The sequence below is a fragment of the Girardinichthys multiradiatus genome, chromosome 15 (assembly GCF_021462225.1).
Source record: "Girardinichthys multiradiatus isolate DD_20200921_A chromosome 15, DD_fGirMul_XY1, whole genome shotgun sequence".
Lineage (NCBI taxonomy): Eukaryota > Metazoa > Chordata > Actinopteri > Cyprinodontiformes > Goodeidae > Girardinichthys > Girardinichthys multiradiatus.
The window spans coordinates 21748089-21769505 of NC_061808.1; the positions used below are offsets into that span (position 1 = coordinate 21748089).

At 39.1% G+C, this 21417-nt stretch overlaps 2 protein-coding genes across 2 annotated transcripts; both read left to right on the forward strand.

Moving 5' to 3' along the window:
* Positions 1-4619: 4619 nt before the first annotated feature.
* LOC124881562 (C-C chemokine receptor type 4-like) lies at positions 4620-5534 on the forward strand. Its single transcript, XM_047387172.1, has one exon. The coding sequence runs from the start codon at positions 4620-4622 to the stop codon at positions 5532-5534; it is 915 nt and encodes a 304-aa protein (XP_047243128.1).
* A 9359-nt stretch (positions 5535-14893) lies between these two features.
* Positions 14894-17518, forward strand: LOC124882368 (C-C chemokine receptor type 8-like). The gene is made up of 2 exons (XM_047388712.1): positions 14894-15329; positions 15906-17518. Exon 2 carries the CDS (start codon positions 15958-15960, stop codon positions 16912-16914), a length of 957 nt encoding a protein of 318 aa, XP_047244668.1. The 5' UTR covers positions 14894-15329; positions 15906-15957; the 3' UTR covers positions 16915-17518.
* The last annotated feature ends 3899 nt before the right edge of the window (positions 17519-21417 follow it).

A 21417-nucleotide genomic window follows, 5' to 3' on the forward strand; every position in this document is an offset into this window, starting at 1 on the left:
AGAAAATTGGTTTCAGTGTGTGTGGGTGTGTGTGTAATTCAGTGTTAACCTTTACTTATTATACTATGGAAAAATAAATTACCAAAAAAAATCAATAAATGTGTATGTAGATTCATTCAGCATATCAGATGACTTGAAATGGTGGAAATATGTTGGTTTCTATTTGCATCACCCAGATGAGAACTGTGTTTAAAGTTAAATGTGGACTGTGTTCAGTGTAGTTTCACTCGCCAACCCCTCAGTCACTCTTCTCTGCCCCTGATGTCCAAACCAGTACTGAGCGATGTTTTATGTTGTTATGAACTTGCTTGTACTTATGTTAGCTTGGGGATTCATTCTCCCAAAAACGGCTCCCAAAAACTGCAAAACAAAAGCACCATAACTGAACTTGCACTGTTCATCCAGACTTATAATTGAACACATCAGCTTTATGTTTTTGTCTGTTTCCTTTGTTTTAACATTCTATAAAACCTGCAAAGAAATTGTGAACTGTTCAAATTGACTTATGCATTTTAGACTACTTTAAATGAGAGATTTTACATATTTTCTGTAATCTTTATTGTTAAAAAGGTATATATATATACATATATATATATCTATATTAGTTATTTAAAGAAAAAGAGCAATCGCAAAATGTCCCCAGTTTCTTTGTTCAAACTTCTACATAAAAAGAGATGGTGTTGAATGACATGTGTTTTGTGGCGCCCCTTGCTGGTGTGAAGTGATACTGCATTATAGCATGCAACAGGCCAATCTGGGATGCATTTTATTAATCTCAGTGATCTTATTCATTTGTCTTGGTTTTAACACAAGTGTACGTTAAAGTCAAGGACACAGTTTGTGTGATAACAAAGGGGTCTTAGCTGTTTTTGGGTCATTTCTGATGACCCAGCAGTCAGTACATTTGGTCATAGGCAGCCTCTGGATCTTACAGGCTTAATGTAAAACACTCAAGTGTTCACTGGATGTTTCTCTTTGTTACTTATTTTAAAAAGGTGACTGTATTTCAATCCATTGTGGCATTAAGTGGCATTAACTATTGAAAGAAAAATAAAAGACAAGAATGACATATTAAAAAGATTGTGGATAAGTAATGTTTGTTTAGTGTATGAAGGCTGTTTGTTCATTCTTTATCTTTTTTGTTATGATGAATGGTATCGTCCACTCACCCCACCTGCATGTGAGTCTGAATTAGATGCAATAAAAGACAAATAACACATCAAAACAACATTTGTTGTTAGTCACTCCTTGCTTGGTTTTTAACATTTTCTTCATTGAAGTAATAATGTCATCATCCAGCAAGAAATCATATGTTATAGGTGCAGACAATCCAAAGTTCCCAAGGATCCTAATCAAATTCCCTAGAAGAAAATTATCAAAGTTTTATGCAAGAAAAATCTCATTTTTGGCCTGTGCCCAAATGTGTCTTCATTTTCTTCAAGACTGCATCTAAAATAGTAAAACTATGACAGAATAAGAAAATATTGGATTGATGTTTGCAGCATGCCAGTATAAAATAATATTCACCGTGGCTCCGTGTAAAAACTTATGCCGTACTTGTGGAACAAACGCTGCCTGGCGTACAACTACGTTAGACAGGAAGTGTGAGTTCAAAATAAAAGCATGCAGCTCAAAAACAGGAAGTTAACGACCTCATTCAGAAACTTCAAACAAAAAATGGAACACTTTCTAATATGCTGTCCCAAATAAGCTTATGGTTATTTACAATGTTACTGTTCACATATCAATAGTGAAAGGAATAAATGCAGGAGTGAGATACAGCTATAGCGTAGATTAACACTGTTTTATATCACATTCCCTTAATATTTAATAATATAAAAAGTTTATTTCTTTCAGTAATCTAATTCACTAAGATAAACACATTATATAAATTAATTAAACAACCTTTCTGTTAATTATGATGATTTTCTGCTTACAGCTAATGAAAACATGATTAGAATATTACATTGGACCAATAAAAAAACATTTTAATACAGAAATGTGAGCTTAATGAAAAGTATGTTTAATACACGCTTAATGGTTGTCATTTTCAAAAGGTACTTTTGATCTGACAAACGAGTCTCTTCGGATCTCATATTTTAATTTATTGAATGTAACTGTACATTCAAAGACCAGGAGTCCATTTATTTCTCAGCACTGGGACTTATTTCTGTGAGAGATAAGGAGAAGTCACCCAAGCTCTAAGAGAAAAATTTAAAGGTATCAATAATTAAACCACATTTTTTATTATATAAGTAACAAAGTGAACTGACAAAAACAAAGACAAAAAACCCCCAGATAATCTATTTCTACTGATAAGAGTTTAAAGGTTAGCATAATAAATAAACCACACACATTCCAAATGATAAACCTTTTGCTTTTTGTTGGGAGTTCCTGGAAATATCGCTGCGAATCTATTTAAACCTAAATATAAGAATATGTCCAGTCTGAGCCAGAATTTGATGTAGTGGTTGCAAAACAACTGAACCAACCAGAACTGCCCACACACCAAGGATTCCAACAAATGCAGAAACGTAACAAGAGTAAAAGATGTCACTTCTGACTACAAAAGAGAAAAGAGTTATTTATTTAAGTTGATATAATTTTTATCATCTGCCAGGGCAGGACCTAAGGAGGTTAATTTTGTCACCTTGAAAACGGTATCACCCTTTGCTGACGAATATATCATTACATTTGCTTCACGTCTGTCTTCTCATAACCACTGACCTTTTCATCCTTATCTAACCTTAACGTTTGCATATTTGTACTGAACCCTGTCTAACATTTGTGAAAATCTGAAATTGAACATCTTTGTGACCACAGATGTATAAATATATGATTTAACAGCAGGTCACATGCCGAAATCAGGGATTTTTTTGTTGTTTTGGTCGATGATTCAGTCTATATTGTTTCTTTTTGCCGTTTGATTCTTGTTGGGTCAAATAAAACTTTACTAAAAAGCAGATCTAGAAAATCAAAGATTAATTTTCTTCCATTTATCCACCAGTTGCCTTCAAAGGATGAGCACTACAGAAGAGAATTTTCCCCATAACACATCGTATATACCACAATGTTCTAAATTACTTATAACCCTGGCAGATCTAGATTTAAAAGTACAAGTTCACCAACATGTTACCTCTGCTCAAGGTCACCTTACATAGTTTAACCTTACATAGTTTAACGTAGTTTAATATTAAAATACACAGCAAAAATAAGTACAAAATAGGATTTAAATAAGACAGTGCAGTTGCAATCACAGTGCGTAGGCAACTTTAAACGGATGAGTTTTGAGTTTGGATTTGAAATGTGGCAATGAGTCTGTGTTACGTAGATCAGGTGGGAGTGAGTTGCAGAGCTGGGAGCAGAGCGGCTGAATGCTCTGCTCCCCATAGTAAGAAGACGGGGAAGGGGGAACACTGAGATGAATAGAAGAAAAGGATCTGAGGATACTGCCAGGTGTAGTAATGTGAAGGAGGTCCGAAAGACAAGGAGGGGCGAGGTTGTGGTCAGCTTTGAAGGTAAGGAGAAGTATTTTGTAGATCATGCGATAGGGGATAGGAAGCCAATGAAGCTGTTGTAGAACAGGTATGAAATGATGGATTGAGGGGGTCTGTGTGATGATACGGGCGGCTGACATTTGAACCAGTTGTAATTTATGGAGGGTTTTCTGTGGTATCTAAACGAGAGGTGACCAGACTCTGGACCAGAGCAGCAGTGGAGTGGGGAGTGAGAGAAGGACGGTGATGATTAATATTCTGAAGATGGAAGTAGGCTCACCGAGTGATATTATTGACATGCGAAGCGAAGGAGAGGGTGCTATCGAGGATGACACCCAGACTCTTGACCTGAGGGAGGGAAAGATGGAGGAGTTATTAAACAGAATGGAGAAGTTATGAAGTTTACTTAGTACTGATTTAGCTCCAATTAAAAGAAGTTCAGTTTTATTGCAGGTTAATTTAAGAAAGTTTAAGGTGAACCAGTGTTTTATTTCAATAAGACAATCAGTGAGGGATGAAGGTAGAAGTGTAAAGTTAGGTTTGGTTGAGAGATAGAGCAGGGTGTCATCCACATAGCAGTGAAACTGAATATAATGATTCAATTTAAAATTAAATCAAAATAAAAAAAAATATTTTAGTTCACAACTGATACTCATTTTGGATAGTTTTATTATCTTTTGAGAGATGTCTGTCACATTTCCTATGAGAAACAAACTACTTGATTGTATAACCCCGCAGAATATGTACCTGAACGTTCAGCCAGACACTGAGTGTTTAAAAGATTCATTAAAGCAAATAACCTGGCGAGAGTCAGGAAACGTCTACAGGTAAACTGGAAACTATGTAAAGGGAGTGAACAGGTGAGTGGGTGTAACAGAGTCAAGGTTCTCATAAAGACTTAAAAAGGAAAGCCACTTTCTTTGTTCCTTAACCTAAATATGCTTATAAATAAAAACTAAAATCCCAGCTAATAATAGGAGTGATGCGTACTCTGCTTGTCTGCATATGCTTCTAAACATGGTTTGTTTCGTAGCCCTCATTGATGACATACTTTGCTTTTATGACAGACAGCGCATTAATTCCCATCAGTTGCTGCGTGCGTAGCTTCCAGCAAGACACACCATGGAGCAACTCAATTTTACTATGCTCAGCACCAGCACCTTTTCTACAGAACTCCAAACTATCCCCTCCTGGAAACCAGGTGGTCTGATCCCTGTGATGGTGTACACCTTCTGCTTTCTTCTGGGAGTTCCTGGAAACATCGCAGTGATTCTTGTCAAGCCTAACTTTCAGAATCTGTCCAGTCTGAGCCAGAGTTTGGTGTTGAATCTGGCTGTGTCTGACCTGCTCTGTCTGCTGACCTTTCCAATATGGATATACAGTATTTTCTATGGATGGATATTCCCACTGGTGGTATGTAAGCTTCTAAAATACCTTGTGAACTGCGGCATTTATAGCAGCCTGCTGACTGTAACTGCATTGAGTGTCCAACGCTACATGGTCGTGGTTCGCCGACAGAGGTGCAATCATGTGCAAAAAAGAGTGCTGCTGGTTCTGCTCTGGGTGGTTGCTATCATCCTTTCCTTTCCTATTTTGGTGGTTCAGCAGCTGAAAACATATCAGCAATCAACACATTGCAAACCTGAGTTTACTTCTGAGACACAGTGGGTAGTTTTGTTGCTAATGGAAAACCTATTGTTATTTGTTTCTTTTTCTCTCATGGTTTTTGCATATATTCGCTTGTACAGGAAGGTAAACCAGGCAGCTTTTTTCAACCATCCACAGACAACCCGATTGATGACCAGCATCATTGTGAGCTTCTTTGTCCTGTGGATTCCATTTTTTACGATAAACATGCTGGGTGTGGCAGCTATATGTCTCAAAAATATTGACTTGTTAAACTTTTGTATAGACCTTTGGGACTTTGCCATTTCACTTACATTTGTAAATAGCTGGCTGAATCCCCTGATGTATGCTTTTGCTTATCATAAAATGTGCACTGTCTGCCAACAAAATGTACCAAACTCTGGAAATTGACAAGAAAATGCTATTGCTACAGCTGCAGAGCCTTGATAATGCAATTCCATATTTTGATTGCAATATCTGCTTCTAATGCCATTTATCTTACAAATGTCAATTTTACATTATGGCCTTTTCAAGTCTTTTCCTTATAGTCATTTTTGTTTTTTTCCTCATTGACTGCAAATTCCCTATATTTCTGTTTTGATTTTTTTTAGAACTGAAACTGACCCAGAAATTGATATTTCATCTGCAGTCATATTCAGTAAATTAGAATGAATTCTGATGAGAACCGTTTGTCAGGGTAAAAGTACCTTTTGAAAATAACAGCTGATAAGCAGGGATTAAACATTATTTCATTTAAGGCCACATTTCTGTATAAAACATGGTTTTTATTGGTGTGATGCAAAATTCTTATCTTAACTGTGTTTTTATTAACTGCCAGCGATCATCATAAGTAACTAAAGGCTTCATAATTGTGATTAACCTATCCATGTTTCACTTAGTGAACTGAGTTACTGAAATGAATTAACTTTTCAATTATATTCAATTTTATTGAATATGTCTGTGTAATGATATATATTGTGTTCACTTTTTTGAACAAATTTGCTGGGTTAGCCTTAACAGAAAGAAATGACAATCGTTGATTTTCCTTCTTCAAGATCTTTGCTCCACTGAGTCAATTGTGACATGTATGTACTGGGCCTTGTGTACAAACAATATTGGTGGAAATCTGAAATATTGAGGTTTATCATTTGGAATGTGTGTGGTATTGCTTCTCAAAAAAAAAAAATCTCAACATTTTGGACCACTTATTGAACTTAGAAACAGATATTGTTTAATTGCAAGAAATACAACACCCCAGGCATTCAGTTCATTAGAATTTCTAAACCTCCAAACCTGTGAATCAGATGGTTAAAAAGTAGACTGATGAGTCAAAGCAGATGTAACAGGCCTGCTTTGACTGCACAAATTGAACACAATTGCACCACTGAGGTGGTGACATCATATATTAGTTTCTGTAAGGACATGTGTGTGCAGAAAAAGACCTACTGCACATACAATAACAAAAACCTTGGCTCACTTCTCATGTGAGGTAGTTGCGCAGAGATAAGGAAGAGGCTCATAGCACTGGGGAATCTATTTTTTAACCGTGCGAAGCTAAAGAAAAGCTTCTCACATTTAGAAGCTGTTTGGAATGGCTTGAAAAATCTGACTGCCTACAGGAGAACGTCCCCTGACCCTGAGCAAAATCCTTGCCTGGCAAATCAGTTGAATGGCTTCTACTGCAGGTACGAAAAGCAGCAGTTCACACTTCAACCCAACTTCTCCACATCCCATTCAGATACAAATGCCATACACCCACCAACCCTCTACCTTCAGACACCCCTACCTGCATCTCAGAAGAAGATCTAATTGGCTTTTTCAGCACCTGAAAACAAAGAAGGCCTCAGGACCTGATAATGTCTCCCCATCATGCCTGAGAGCCTGTGCTGACCAACTGGCACCCATCTTCAGATCTTCATCATCTTTAGATCCTCAACAAGTCACTGGAGCTGTGTGAGGTTCCCTCCTGCTTAAAATGCAGCACCTGAAGGACATCACAGGCCCCCGGGTAGACCCCCTGCAGTTTGCCTACCGTGCAAACAGGTCGCCAGATGATGCAGTCAACTTGGGACTACACTTCATCCTGCAACACCTCGACCACCCAGGGACATACGTCTGGATCCTGGGTGTGGACTTCGGCTTGGCCTTCAACACCAAGACATCCTCCACTAGAAGCTCCTCCAGCTCAAAGTCCCTGCCTCCAGCTGTCAGTGGATCAACAGCTTCCTGAAGGACCGGCAGCAGCAGGTGAGACTGGGGAGCATCTTCTCCTGAATACTCTATAAACTGTGATAAATCCACTGTTCTACCCATCAATACTGATTTTATAAATACATCAATGTCATTGCGGACAGGCAATATAAAATATCTGGGCATTAACATTTCCACCAGGCTTTCAGAAAAATTTCAGCATAATCATAAAATCAAATCAACAGAGGATAACCTCACTCAGTGGAGATAATTACTTGTTTCAATTATTGGTAGATTGATATAGTTAGAGTGATGGTTCTCCTTAAAATTAACTACATCTTTTCCAACAATCCCAACTAAACCTCCCCAATCTTGATTTAATAAACTAAACTCTTGCATTTAGATTGTTTTATGGAAAGACAATCCACCACAAATATGTTTAAAAATCTTGCAAAAATCTAAAGATAAGCCAACAGATTACAACACATCCTGAAATTGACATGGCAAAGGTCACAGGATAAGGGATGGCTTGATATTAAAAGAACATTTTGCAAAGGAATTCAAATGCATGATATTCAATTTATTAGTTCTATTATTGGGTGGCATAGTTCCTTTAAAATGTTAATTTTAAAACTTATCTGACAACTTGGTGGGAATTCAAAATGCAGGAATTTTCTGTCTTCCCATCTAAAGTGACACCCATGTGGAACAATCCTGATATTTTACAATGCTCTGTCTGTTCTGGGTGGGTAGTTTGGGGTGGGACTAGATATCCTTGTGCCCCGTGTACCTATCACAGGTTTCTCCTATGGTACGCAGGGATGTGCGGGGCGCGCGCAACGCGTCCGCCCCCCGGCGGCCCCGGGTCCCGCGTGGACGCTCCCTCTGTGTTCCCCCTATGTTTTCTGATTGTCGGTCCTTTCAGCTTTTTCGGCTGTGGTGGGTGCATCTCTATCTAATTATGGCCCTGGGGGTTAAATCGTGTGCATGCTCCACTTGCTCAATGTTGATGGGTCGCTACAGTGTCCTCGCAAACCTACTGTTCATTGTAGCCAACACATTATTTTCCCTTTCTTTCCCTTTCATGTGCATGGGTGCATGCATACACGCACAGCTTACCCATAAATTACGGCCCTTTTCATCCTCAGACTGATTCAATTCAATGATGGCTGTGGGCAGGAAGGATCTCCTGTAGTGCTCCGTTTTACAGCACATCTGAGGAAGTCTCTGACTGAAGACACTGTTGTTGTAGGACAGTCTCATGAAGAGGATGCTCAGGGTTCTCCATAATGTTCTTCATTTTATGAAGAATCCTTCTTTGCACAATGATCTCCAGAGGTTCCAGAGGGGAGCATCAGCATCTTCTGATATGGTTGAAGAAAAACATGTAGAAGCAGAAGGGTCTAAGGCTGTGGTGGAAGATAAAACATTTGAGGTGTTACTGGACAGCTGTGGGTCCTGTGGGTCAAAGGAGGGTGGGATGTCTGTTTGGCTGTGAGCAGGAGAGGAGGATGCTGAGATTGTTTCTAAACTGAACCTACTGAAGAATGTGTTCAGTTCATTGGCTCTGTCCAGACCTCCATTGGTCTGATCATCCTTGTGTTTGAAGCCTGTGATCTTCTTCATCCCTGATCACACATCTCTGATATCGTTTTTCTGGAGCTTGTGCTCCAGTTTCTTCTTGCACACCTCCTTGCTATCACTTATATTGATTTTAAGTTGCTTCTGTATACTCCTCAACAATTCTCTGTCTCCCTCTCTGAATGCTCTTTTTGTCTTGTTAAGCAGGTCCTTCAGGTCACTGGTGATCCAGGGTTTGTTATTTAGGAAGTGTTGTAACTATGAATCTGAATATATTATTTAATATTTAATATTAATATTTAAATATTTTATCAAATAATATTTCGGTCTGTTAAGGGTTGTCCTGTGAATACCAGCCCAGTAAGGCGGTGGCATTAGGACAAAATCAAAAAGGGTGAGCCAAGCTCTGATATTATTGAACAGCAAAACTCTGCACACACATGGAATGAATTCACACAATTTCTTGAACAAAAATAAGTCAACTCAAAGTCAAACATATTTCAGTCAACAAACTCTTTACTATGCTAAAACAATCCAACTAAACTACCAAGCAGAATTAAAGAATAGGAAAGACTGATGGGCTATGTACAATATAAGCAATTGATTAAAGATGTTTGAAACCATGACCGAAAAAGTGATGCAACATTACCATACAATGTTTATGTTTGAGAACCAAGGATTATCTTGAAGAATCTGGAAGTGAAGTTAAGTTAGTCTTGGAACTAACTTAGGCAGTAATCAGCATACCTTTAGACAACCCTTCACAATGCAAGATCAGATAAAATATTATTTTAACAAAATGTTTTAAAGAATGATCTGCTGAATAAAACCAACCATCTGGATGCCTAATTCTCAACGATATCTCATTAGCTGCCTTTATTTATTAAAATAATATTTAAAGAAATATTATTAAGGAAATTGTAAAATATTTAAGGAAATATTTTGGAAAAGAGCCACTTGCCGTTGAAGTGGTTGCATAACCTTCCTTGGGTCAAGCATGTTCTCAACTCTCTGCCATCCAGCACTACCTGTCCGTCTACTTTTTACACTGTTTATGGTTACCAGCCATTGGTGTTCACTGTCCAGGAGAGCCAGGACCCCGTCAGCCCATGCGGCTGCTCATAGATGCATGAGCATTTATGGTAAAGAGCTGGAAAGGCTCCCATGAGGATGTCCACAGTCTACTCCAGGGCATCCAACAGTCGTCGCATCCCAGCCATTTGTTATCAGGTGGGCCAGAAGGTATGGTTATCCACCAAGGATCTTCCCCTCCGAGTGGAGAGTTGTAAGCTAGCGCAGTGCTTTTTGGCCCTTTCCCCATTTCCAAAGTGGTGAACCCAGTGGCAGTGCAACTCCAACTACCCAGATCGATGAGAATCCATCCCACTTTCCATGTGTCAAGTCTTTTGTTGGGTCTCATTTCGACCCATCCTCCAGACCCCTCCACCCGCCTAACTAATTGATGGCGCTCCTGCTTACACAGTCAACCGCCTCCTCTGGTCCTGGAGATGGGGACATGGTCTGCTTCCTGGAAGGCATCCAGGAAGCATCCAATATAGATGCCTGAGCCTCCTCAACTGGCTCCTCTAGATGTGGAGGAGCAGCGGCTCTACTCCGAGTCCCTCCCGGATGGCCGAGCTCCTCACCCTATCTCTAAGGGAGTTCCCGGCCACCCTACGGAGGAAGCTAATTTCAGCCGCTTGTATCCAGGATCTCGTTCTTTTGTTCATGACCCAAAGTTCATGGCCATAGGTGAGGGTAGGAATGTAGACCGACCGGTAAATCGAGAGTTTCGCTTTTCGGCTCAGCTCTCTCTTCACAACAACGGACCGGCACAGCATCCCCATTACTGCGGCATCCGCACCAATCCGTCTGTCAATCTCCCGCTCCATTCTTCCCTCACTCACGAACAAGACCCGAGATACTTAAACTCCTCCACAGGAGACAGGAACTCCCCTCCAACCTGAAGAGGACAAGCCACCCTTTTCCGGTCGAGAACCATGGCCTCGGACTTGGAGGAGCTGATTTTCATCCCAGCCACTTCACACTCGGCTGCGAACCGCCCCAGTGCATGCTGTAGGTCTTGGCTAGAGGGGGCCAGCAGGACCATGTCTTCCGCAAAAAGAAGAGACGAAATCCTCTGGTCCCCAAACCAGAGCCCCTCCGGAAATTGGCTGTGCCTAGAAATCCTGTCCATAAAAGTTATGAACAGGATCGGTGACAAAGGGCAGCCCTGCCGGAGTCCAACATGCACTGGGAACAGGTCCGACTTAGTACCGGCAATGCGAACCAAACTCCTGCTTCGCTCGTACAGAGACCAAATGGCCCCTAATAAAGGGCCCCCGATTCCATATTCCTGGAGCAACCCCCACAGGGCATCACAAGGGACACAGTCAAATGCCTTCTCCAGGTCCTCAAAAAGGGGGACACTGAGAATAAACCTACTGGCAGACCCACCTAGCATGTTTTAGGCGCATGCCCAAAAAATCAAGGGGGACGACTCTCTGGAAGATCTCAGCAATTACATAAATTAGAATGGCCAGAATTACAGAGAAATGCTCACGTTTCCCCTGGGAAAAGGAGACTTTGACAGCAAGCTGCTGTCACAACAACTGATAGGAGTGAGACAGCCAGAAATAATGGAATTCCCCTCCAAAACAGATTTGCTCCACTACAGAATGAAAACCAGGAAAATGATCCATCTTCTGAGAACAATAAAAGGTTTGAGAACAACCTTCATTCTAAACAGTCTTCTCCTAAATTGCCAGGGAAAAAGTGCCCCAAGAACCCTAATAGAGGGCAACACAGCTGTGGATGGGATTAAAAACTTCTGCAACAAGAAAAACACAGAAGTTATGATTGGTACCAGTAACGTGGTGTCCGATATCTCAGAGAATATTTTTGCAATCACAGAAAAGCGCCCGTCTCTAGAAAACCTTATTATACACTGTGGAGCCATGGATGACATGGCTAAGAAAAAAATCAGAAGGATTGAAGGAGGATTTCTTCTGAATATTGTTGGAGGTCTCAATATCAAGGTGTTCCTCACCCTTTGCACCGATTTTCTGTGGAGATGAGATTTTTTCCAGACTTCTGATGATTAATAAGTGGTTTAAAAAAACATGTGCTACTACATATATGAACTTCATCAACAACTTTAATATTTTTTGGGAAAAAAGACAACTCTTCAAGCAAGATGGTTTCTGTTTGAAAAAGCCGGGAGCCAGACGTCTCACATCTAATCTCTTCTATTCAGTAAATAATCCACCAGCAGCTTCGACCTTAAGCAGAAAACATGGAGTATCAACAACAATGATAACACTGCCTCCAACAGCTCCTGCAGAAACAATTGGCAGAGAAAGAGAGGTCATCACAAAAGGTCTCCCTGTCGAAATCCACAGGAGAAGTGGATCCCTCCGTTACACCCCTCTCCCCCCAAACCCAAACCCAGACCGACCCCCCCGTTAAACCACCCTCACCCCAGACCCCAACCCAGAACTCTCCCATCTCCCCACTGAGCCTTCCTTTTACTTTACTGGATTCTGATAACATGAAAGGAGCTTTTAAGATTGGGACCCAAGTGGCTCTGACATCTTCACCATTCAACACCCCCCATGGCTGAGGCCCTGCTACTAAACCAACATCTTCCAAATGCCGCAGAGCCCCACCACCTCCTAATCTATCTCCTCCTAATCAGGACCTTCAAATCACTTCTCTGTGATACAGTCTGGGCCCCAGTGGTAACTCTATCAGAAATGATCATGTCCAGGAAAAACGTGGGCCCCTAATAGGAGATAGTGTTAAAATCTCTGTGCTTATACGTGACAGAAAGAACAAAGCCAAAAGGATAAGAGACAGTTAAACAATAAAAAAAAAAGCCATAAACTGTCAGGTACAACCAGACACAGAGTTAATATCAACAACTAAGTCATATAAACTGGCTTTAATGAACATTAGTTCTCTGTCAGGAAAATCATTTTTAATCAATGACTTAATTACTGACCACGATCTTAATGTTATGTTTTTAACAGAAACATGGTTACATGAATTTAATGAAGCTCCCATTCTGATAGAGTCGACGTCTCCAAACTACAATTTTCTTTGTGAGAGCAGAGAGCAAAGAAAAGGTGGAGATGTGGCCACTTTGTTTAAAGATTTACTAAATTGTAAAAAAGTATTTCTGGGCAAATTTGACTCTTTTGAATATTTGGCTCTCCAGTTGAAGAGCCTGGAGTCCAAAACAAACTTTTTCAGTAATTTTTATGAGCTTTTATCTGTGATTTGTGTTGATTATGACTATTTAATTACTGTGGGAGACTTCAACATTCACATGGACAATCCTGAAGACAGAAGTGCGATAGATCTATGTGACACTCTTAGAAATGTTGGTTTGACTCAACAAGTTAAACAGCAAACGCACAAACAGGGACATATTTTGGACTTGATTATCACTAAGGTTCTAAACATTTCCAAGGTGTCTGTAACTGATGTTGCCCTATCTGACCACTTTTCTGTTATTTTTGAAAGCATCTTCTCTAATGGCTCAATTTGCCAAAGAGACATTATAAGAAAACGCATCTTTAAGGACAGTGCTGTTGAAACCTTTAACCAGATTTACTCTTCTACCTCCACTTTGCCCTGTAACACTGTAGATGAGCTGGTAGATAAGTTAAAGCTTGCCAGGCCCTCCCCTCTTACTTAAAGTTGCTAACATATGATTGGTCAGTGGCGGTACTCAGCGAAGGGGCAATTATCTTACCCTATATAAACTAAGAGCTCATTCTGGTTTTGGTTCTTATTAGTTTTAATTGAAATGAGATACGTCAGAATTATTAGCATTTTTCTTGGATATTTAAATAGAAAAATAAATATTTTAAAGAGGATAAAGAGGCTGATGTGAATATTTAAAGGATCATCGAATCACAGAACCAAATGCTGCTGATACCAACTCCCAAAGAATGCACTTCCGTTTTGTGGAGGTAGTTTGCACATTTTCTTAACTTGCTGTTGCTTTTGGTATTTGCGGCATTTTTTCTTTCCTTTGTTTTGTTGGTTATAGATTTAATTCAATTCAATTCAAATTCAATTCAAAAACTACTTTATTAATCCCAAAGGGAAATTAAATGTTGTTATAGCTCATATTATGTAGGTTTCTTCAAAGAGCCGTTGTAGATGCTGATGGCTGTGGGCAGGAAGGATCTCCTGTAGCGCTCCGTCTTACAGCAGATCTGAAGAAGCCTCTGACTGAAGACACTCTGTTGTTGTAGGACAGTCTCATGAAGAGGATGCTCAGAGTTCTCCATAATGTTCTTCATTTTATGAAGAATCCGTCTTTCCACGATGATCTCCAGAGGTTCCAGAGGAGTCCCCAGAACAGAGCCAGCCTTTTTTATCAGCTTGTTGAGCTTTTTTAAGTCCCTGGTTCTGATGCTGCTTCCCCAGGAGATGATGGTAGAAGAGATCACACTTTCCACAACAGACTTATAGAAGATTTTATGCTTTTCTCTATTTTTCTGTGATGCAACATTTTTTATTTTGCAGTGTTTCTCTGTTGCATTAGTTTTTATTTATTTATTATTATTTGTTTTTGTATTATTTTTCTCAGTTTTGACAGTAAGCTGACAGTAAAGGAGTAAGAGAAGGGGAAGACGTGCAGCAAAGGGCCAGTAGTTGAACTGGCAACGACTGCGTCGAGGACAGAGGCCTCTGAATATGGGTTTTACCCCTGCGCCACCGCAGTGCCCAAGGACTGTGTTTAAATTTAAATGTGACTGTGTCGAGTGCAACGTCACTCACTAACCCCTCAGTGACTCTTCTCTGCCCCTGATGTCGAAGCCCATACTTACCGATGTTATTTATTATTAACTTGCTTATACCCATGTTTGCCAGGGCTTCATCCTCCCTGACGCAGCATGATATAGCTAAAACGATTTCAACTGAATTAGCTGTTGGGGCTGACAATGATAACTGGGATTTAATTTGGTTTATATCCATAAACAAGGAAGATTAAATTAAAACCAAATTAATACACACACCGTTCCTCAAGTTAGCTTCTAGTGTTACATTACAACCTAGAACTTCTAAGTAATTTAAATGTTGAGTAACTGAATCAAAGTTGAAGAATTAACTAATTGTTATGTTTTATTGCAGATGCAACTTTATTTCACTCAAAATGTTTTGTTTTAAAAGAAAAACAGTATATCCAAGGTATCAGGAGTTCTAACATGGAATGTGGAAACAAAACGTATGAGCTCCCTTGTTTGTTCGGTACATTATCCCTCGGTTTTGTTGGAAACCGGCAAAGTTGTCTGTGCTTTGTTTGTTTATATGATGATCTTACAGTGAACGATAGCTCATTTCCAATGAAGGGTTGTGCTTTTTGTGGAAATTTCATGTAAATGAAATTTCATGGGACCTTTTAGAAGCAAGGTAAAGGTAAGTTTTTTTGCCCATCACAAGGGAAGGTACAGGGCTTTACAGAAACAATATCTGATATACAGCATACAAGAAAGGTTAGATAATGCTTTAAAGAATTAAGTAAAAATGAAATATTATATGTAAAAAGGAAGCTGTAAAATGCAGATTTAAAATGTATAAATAGCCAAAATTACTAAACTAAACTGCTTAAACAAGTTTTTGCTTTCATTGGAAAACTGAAGTAAGCTATATTCAAATATGTTCCTGAGGATAGGGAAATATCTGGGGTTTCTATGTAATTTCATTTCAAACGGAAAAGATTTTATTCCACCTCAAAAAAGCACCCATTTTTCAATTCATTTCATAGTTTGATGTTTGTTATTTGGCTCTCCTTTAAAGTAATTTTGTCAACATCAGCTTTTATGTTAGATGTACAAAATAAATAAGACACATGAAATGGAAATAATTCTTTGGAACTGTTTATGCAAAATAATGTAGCCAATAATAAAAAAGTGATGCACAGCAACATTCTCTCTTCATTTGCATGAGCATAGGAGTTCCTAATTGAGTTCCTCTTTGCATCTTTGACTTCAGGACATTCAGAGAACCAATTGATCAGAGCCCATCATTCCCAACAAGACTCAATATGGATCAACCCAATTTCACTACAGCCAATTTTAACTTCTCTTCTCCTGGATTCTGTCAACCCTCTTGGAACAGAAAAGGTCTGGTCTCTGCAGTGGTGTTTTCCTTTTGCTTTCTACTCGGAGTTCCTGGAAACATTGCTGTGATCCTACTCAAGCCTAACTGGAAGCATCTGTCCAGTCTGAGCCAGAGTTTGATGCTAAATCTAACTCTTTCAGACCTGATCTGTCTGCTGACCATTCCATTGTGGATTTACAACTTAATCTTTGGGTGGACATTCGGCCTTGTGGCCTGCAAGGTTTTAGCATACCTTGTGTACTGCACAGTTTATTGCAGCCAGCTGACAGTGACTGTGTTGAGCATCCAGCGCTACCTTGTTGTTGTGCGTGGATGGAGGTGTCATCAGGTACAAAAAAGTGTGCTGCTGGTTCTGCTTTGGCTGACTGCTGCTATTTTGTGCATCCATGCTGTGGTGACTGAACAGCTGGTGACAGATGACCAATGGATTCGTTGTAGACCCCATTATTCTTCTGAGACTGAGTGGGTGGCTGTGCTGGTAATAGAAAACCTGTATGGACTTGTTACATTTTCACTTATTGCTTTTTCATACATTTGCCTCTACAAGAAGGTAAACCGGGCAGCCTTTTTTAACAATCCACAGACAAACAGGCTAGTCATTGGTATAATTGTAAGCAATTGTATTTTGTTTGCTCCATTACATGTGATAAATGTGCTGGGCGTGTTAGCTATAAGTATTAAAAATTACAATCTATTGAAGTTTTGTATAGATAACTGGAACACAGCCAAGTGCCTTACATTTGTAAATAGCTCCCTAAATCCATTTTTGTATGTTTTTATGTCTACCACAATTTGCCCTTTTTGTCTGAATAAGGAACTGTTGCAGCAAGATGAGATAATTCCCCAAACACCAGATGTTGCTACGATTGCAGAACTTTGATGACAATAGCAATAACTGGGATTTAATCTGGTTTATATCCATATACCAGGAAGATTCAATTAAAGCCAAATGAAATGAATCCAGACATTATTCCTCAAGTTAGCTTCTAGTGCTTTAGTTCTATGTTACAACCTAGAACTTCTACGTAATTAAAATTTTTGTTAATTGACTTAATTGTGATGGTTTACAACACGAGATGCAACTTTATTTCACTCAACATGTTTTGTTTCCAAATAAAACTAGTGTATCCAAAGTATAACGACTTTTAACGTAAAATTTGAAAATGTAACGTATGAGCTCCCTTGTTTGTTCATTACATTTTCCTGCTGTATTGTTGGAAACAGGCAAAGTTGTCTGTGCTTTGCTCATTTATATGAACTTTCATGACAACAGCGAAACATATCCCTTTTTACCAAAGAGCAAAAGATTTGTCTCCTTTGCTTCAAACTGATGTCATATGCTCTACTAATTTCTGCCATTGCTTGAACCAAGAAGGTTGGTTTTGTCACTTTAACAGAGATGTATTTTTCTGTTCATGTAAAATAAATTTTTTTACATCACAGTATCACAGTATTTGTCAGTATTTCTTAGTTTGCCAAAGTGACATTTAAACTGTTTTTTTTTTCCAATATGCCACTGTCCTCTTTTGGGTTTGCTGTCACATTTTTATGTTCTCTTCTCAGGCTCAATCACAATTTTTTTTGTGATTGAGCCTCACCTTTCTGAATCCTGTTGAAAAACTGTGGTGATCTGAAAGAAATGTTATGGTACCTTTGTAAGAAAAGATGAATAAACAATGGATTAACTCAACAAAAACAAAAAACTCAACAAAACATATATTCAAAATTATATACAGACCCATTCAAGGAAGAATATTATTGAAAAGTTCAGTTATTTTAGTAACTCAACACACTAAGTAAAAAACATCATATCAATTACAAACTGATGTTTTTAAGCATTGATTTATGTGAGTTATGATGAATTTCCACTAACAGATAACACAGATATGACATTTAAGATAAAGATTTTACATCACACCAATAAAAAAAAACATTTTTATACAGAAATGTAGGCTCAATGAGAAGTATGTATACCTACTTACAGTCTGTTATTTTTAAAACTTACTTTTAATCTTACGTGAGACTCATCGTAACGCATATTCTAGTTTATTAAATATGACAGCATTCAATTCACCACAGATTTAAAGTCAGTTACACACAGAAGCACAGGTCCAGGAGTACATTGGTTGTTAAAACATAAGCTCTGAACCAGTAGTAACCTCTATAGGATGAAAAGAGTACATATTGTATATGCTACTGGAACATTAAAGGGACAAACGTAAGTAGCAAATACACAACAGTACTGTAAGTCATAATTGTTCTGTATATGTAAACCCAACCGATCGCATTGAGTCGAGAACCTTGCAGCAATCTTTAATGCCCAGCATGTATGTGGCAACAGTGGAATGTAAAACTCCCTTTTAACAGGAAGAAACCTCCAGAAAAACCTTGCTCCACGTAAACAGCCAGCTGGAAGAAGTCCGGTGAATTAATTGTTGGTCTGTTTTGCCTGTAGTGGAGGTAGAATCCAGAGGGAGTTTCAGAACTGCAGCGGTGCTGGGTGGACAGGTAGTGCACCAGGGTGGAAGCCAGGGTGGTAGCCAGTCGTGGGAATCCAAAGATCCACAGGTAGTTTGCAATGACGGAGGTAGGTCCACAGGTGAGCATGAATGTCTGGGGCTGGGATGAGGTAAACTTTTGGAGGAAGAGAAACACAGGAATAGTTGTTGATGGAAGAAGGAACTTAGAAAAACTCAGGTAGGTTGCTCAGACTTGGTTCAAGGTATTCAAAATTGCTCAGAGATGGCTTGACATTACCAGTGACGGTTAACACTCAGTGACTGGCTTCCAGCTCCTTATACGCTGCCAGGAGAGTGAGTGTGATTGCTTCAGATGAGCTGCACCTGTGAAAAGGTGCCGAAGGAGGAGGCATGCTCAGCCCAGCAGCCGACTGCAGGGCCTTCTGGTGGAGAAGCTGGAGAACAGGAAGCAAATCAGACAGCATGCAGAACCAGCAACCATTTTCTGACAAGGACATACACACAAAAAACAGAAGCACAGGTCTAGGTGTACTTTCTATGTTAAAGAAGAAATAAAGAGAGAACATAAAATCATCAATAACTGTGGATACTAAACAATTGGAGTGCAGTATTATTAATTTAGCATCTGATTGACAGTAAAAACCTTTAATATAATTAGATGTCAATTCAGGCATGAAGGGGATAAACAACAGAGATAAGCACATTGTCTGTTTTCTACAGTGACTTTTTTGTCTCACAGTGACTTATTTCTGCATTTGCAATGCTCCAGTAAATATAGAACTATGTAGGAGGTGTTATTTCCTTTTAACACTTCATAACACATACTTCATACCCTAACAAAACTGAGAAAGCCCCCTCTTTATTCAAAACCACATTTGAACTACATTTTAAGCAAATGCATAGCGAACATCTCTGGGGTCTAAAAAGTAGCCTACTGTCACCATAGTTACCAGTGGCGTGCACAGACATTTTGGGGGGCAGGTGCTCAAGTGGCAAAAAAGGGCACCTTGTGCGGCACATGGAGCTGTCGGTTGCCTTTGTAGTGTGAGATTTATTACAGACACAACATGAACATAATTTATATGTATTACTAAGCAGCACCAAAACAAACTGTCCTGTGGGTTGAAGGGAAATGACCACCCAGGAAAAAAAAACTCAAAATAAGAATGCATTTGACAAAATTCTTAAGATTAATAAGGCAACAAAATTATCATAGACTGATTTAAAGTTAGATTACTGATTCACAACCTGAACTTCCTGAGTCAAATTTGAAACTTACATTATCCTTCTTTTTTTTTTCTTTTTACACACTGAGCACAACGTGTTTGTCTTGACTATGTCATTCTGTACTTTTATCACAAAATGTCTTCTGCACCAAATAACCTTATGTTGTAGCAAAGCAGGTTACACTGCCAAATTTACCAGGTAGGTCACACTAAATGAGTTATCTTCAGTAACCAGTGACCATTCTACAACGTAAATCAACTATACCCAGAAAATGAGTTATAAAATCTTTATAGTCAAAATGAAACCAACATCAGAGAATATGATCATAAGAAGAATCATCTATACTTCTGCATGTAGACAGTGTGATATATGACAGAAATTATTCTTAGAGAATAAAAATTAATGAGATTACAAGTCCGGAGAACTGATAAGATGTCTGCTATTTAGAAAATAAGATATTCCGATCACATCATTTTTACGCACACAGAAGTAGAAAATACAACTTAGCCTACATGCCCCACATTTACTGAACTTTATTAAAGGTATTTTAGTAGTGTATGAATTGTAATGTTAACCAGCTCATTTGGCGGTATTTGCAATAAAAAAAAACACGAATCAAACAGAAGTCATCATGGACCATAATAGCAAATGTAATACCAACATCTATGAGATAGATTTGAATTTATTTTTTTCTTCAAATTTAATCTAAGAGTTAAATCGTAGACATTCTCCTGGCGCATGGTGGCGGCCATAGAAGACATAGCGGGTAAAGGTATGCCATTGATTGGCTTGTTCTGTTTTCTACAAAGGATAAATGGGCACCACCTGGAGGTGGTGGAGGTGAAAATATGCAAATACTTATTCCTTGTGGCATGTGCATATTAGGAAGGTGTCACAGCTATAGAACAATAGGCCAAATGTAGCTTCTATGAAAAAACCCAAAAGATCAGAGATCTTTTGTGATTGTATTGTAATTGCATGTACAGCGCTTTGAGTGTCTCGTTGCTGAAAAGCGCTAAATAAATTACCTTACCTTACCTTACCTTACCTTGCCTTGCCTTGCCTTGCCTTGCCTTGCCTTGCCTTACCTTACCTTGCCTTGCCTTACCTTACCTTACCTTACCTTACCTTGCCTTATCTTACCTTACCTTACCTTACCTTGCCTTGCCTTACCTTACCTTACCTTACCTTGCCTTACCTTACCTTACCTTGCCTTGCCTTGCCTTGCCTTGCCTTACCTTGCCTTACCTTACCTTACCTTGCCTTGCCTTGCCTTGCCTTGCCTTGCCTTGCCTTGCTTTGCCTTGCCTTGCCTTACATTACAACGGAGAGGTGGTTGAATGAGGGAGAATGGTCTGGAGCCCAGGAGGACGGATCTTATACTGTTGCAGATTCAGAGAGTTTATCCAAGGAGACGGTGAGCGTTCTGGTGAAGGTTTAGGTCAGGACATGACAGTTGGATATCCAAATACTTGTTTATGGGAAACTGAGGTTACCTTGTGAGGTTTCTGTGGATTTCTGTGCAACATTTATTTTCTATTGTTTAGTAAAACACAGAGAGATAAGTTTTTGTTGTTAAGTGAATGGAAGATTTTTCCATTCAATAGTGAATGTGAATTCTACTTTTGTTAAATATACGTCAGAACTAAGGGGGGACGAATAAGTGAAGAGAAAAA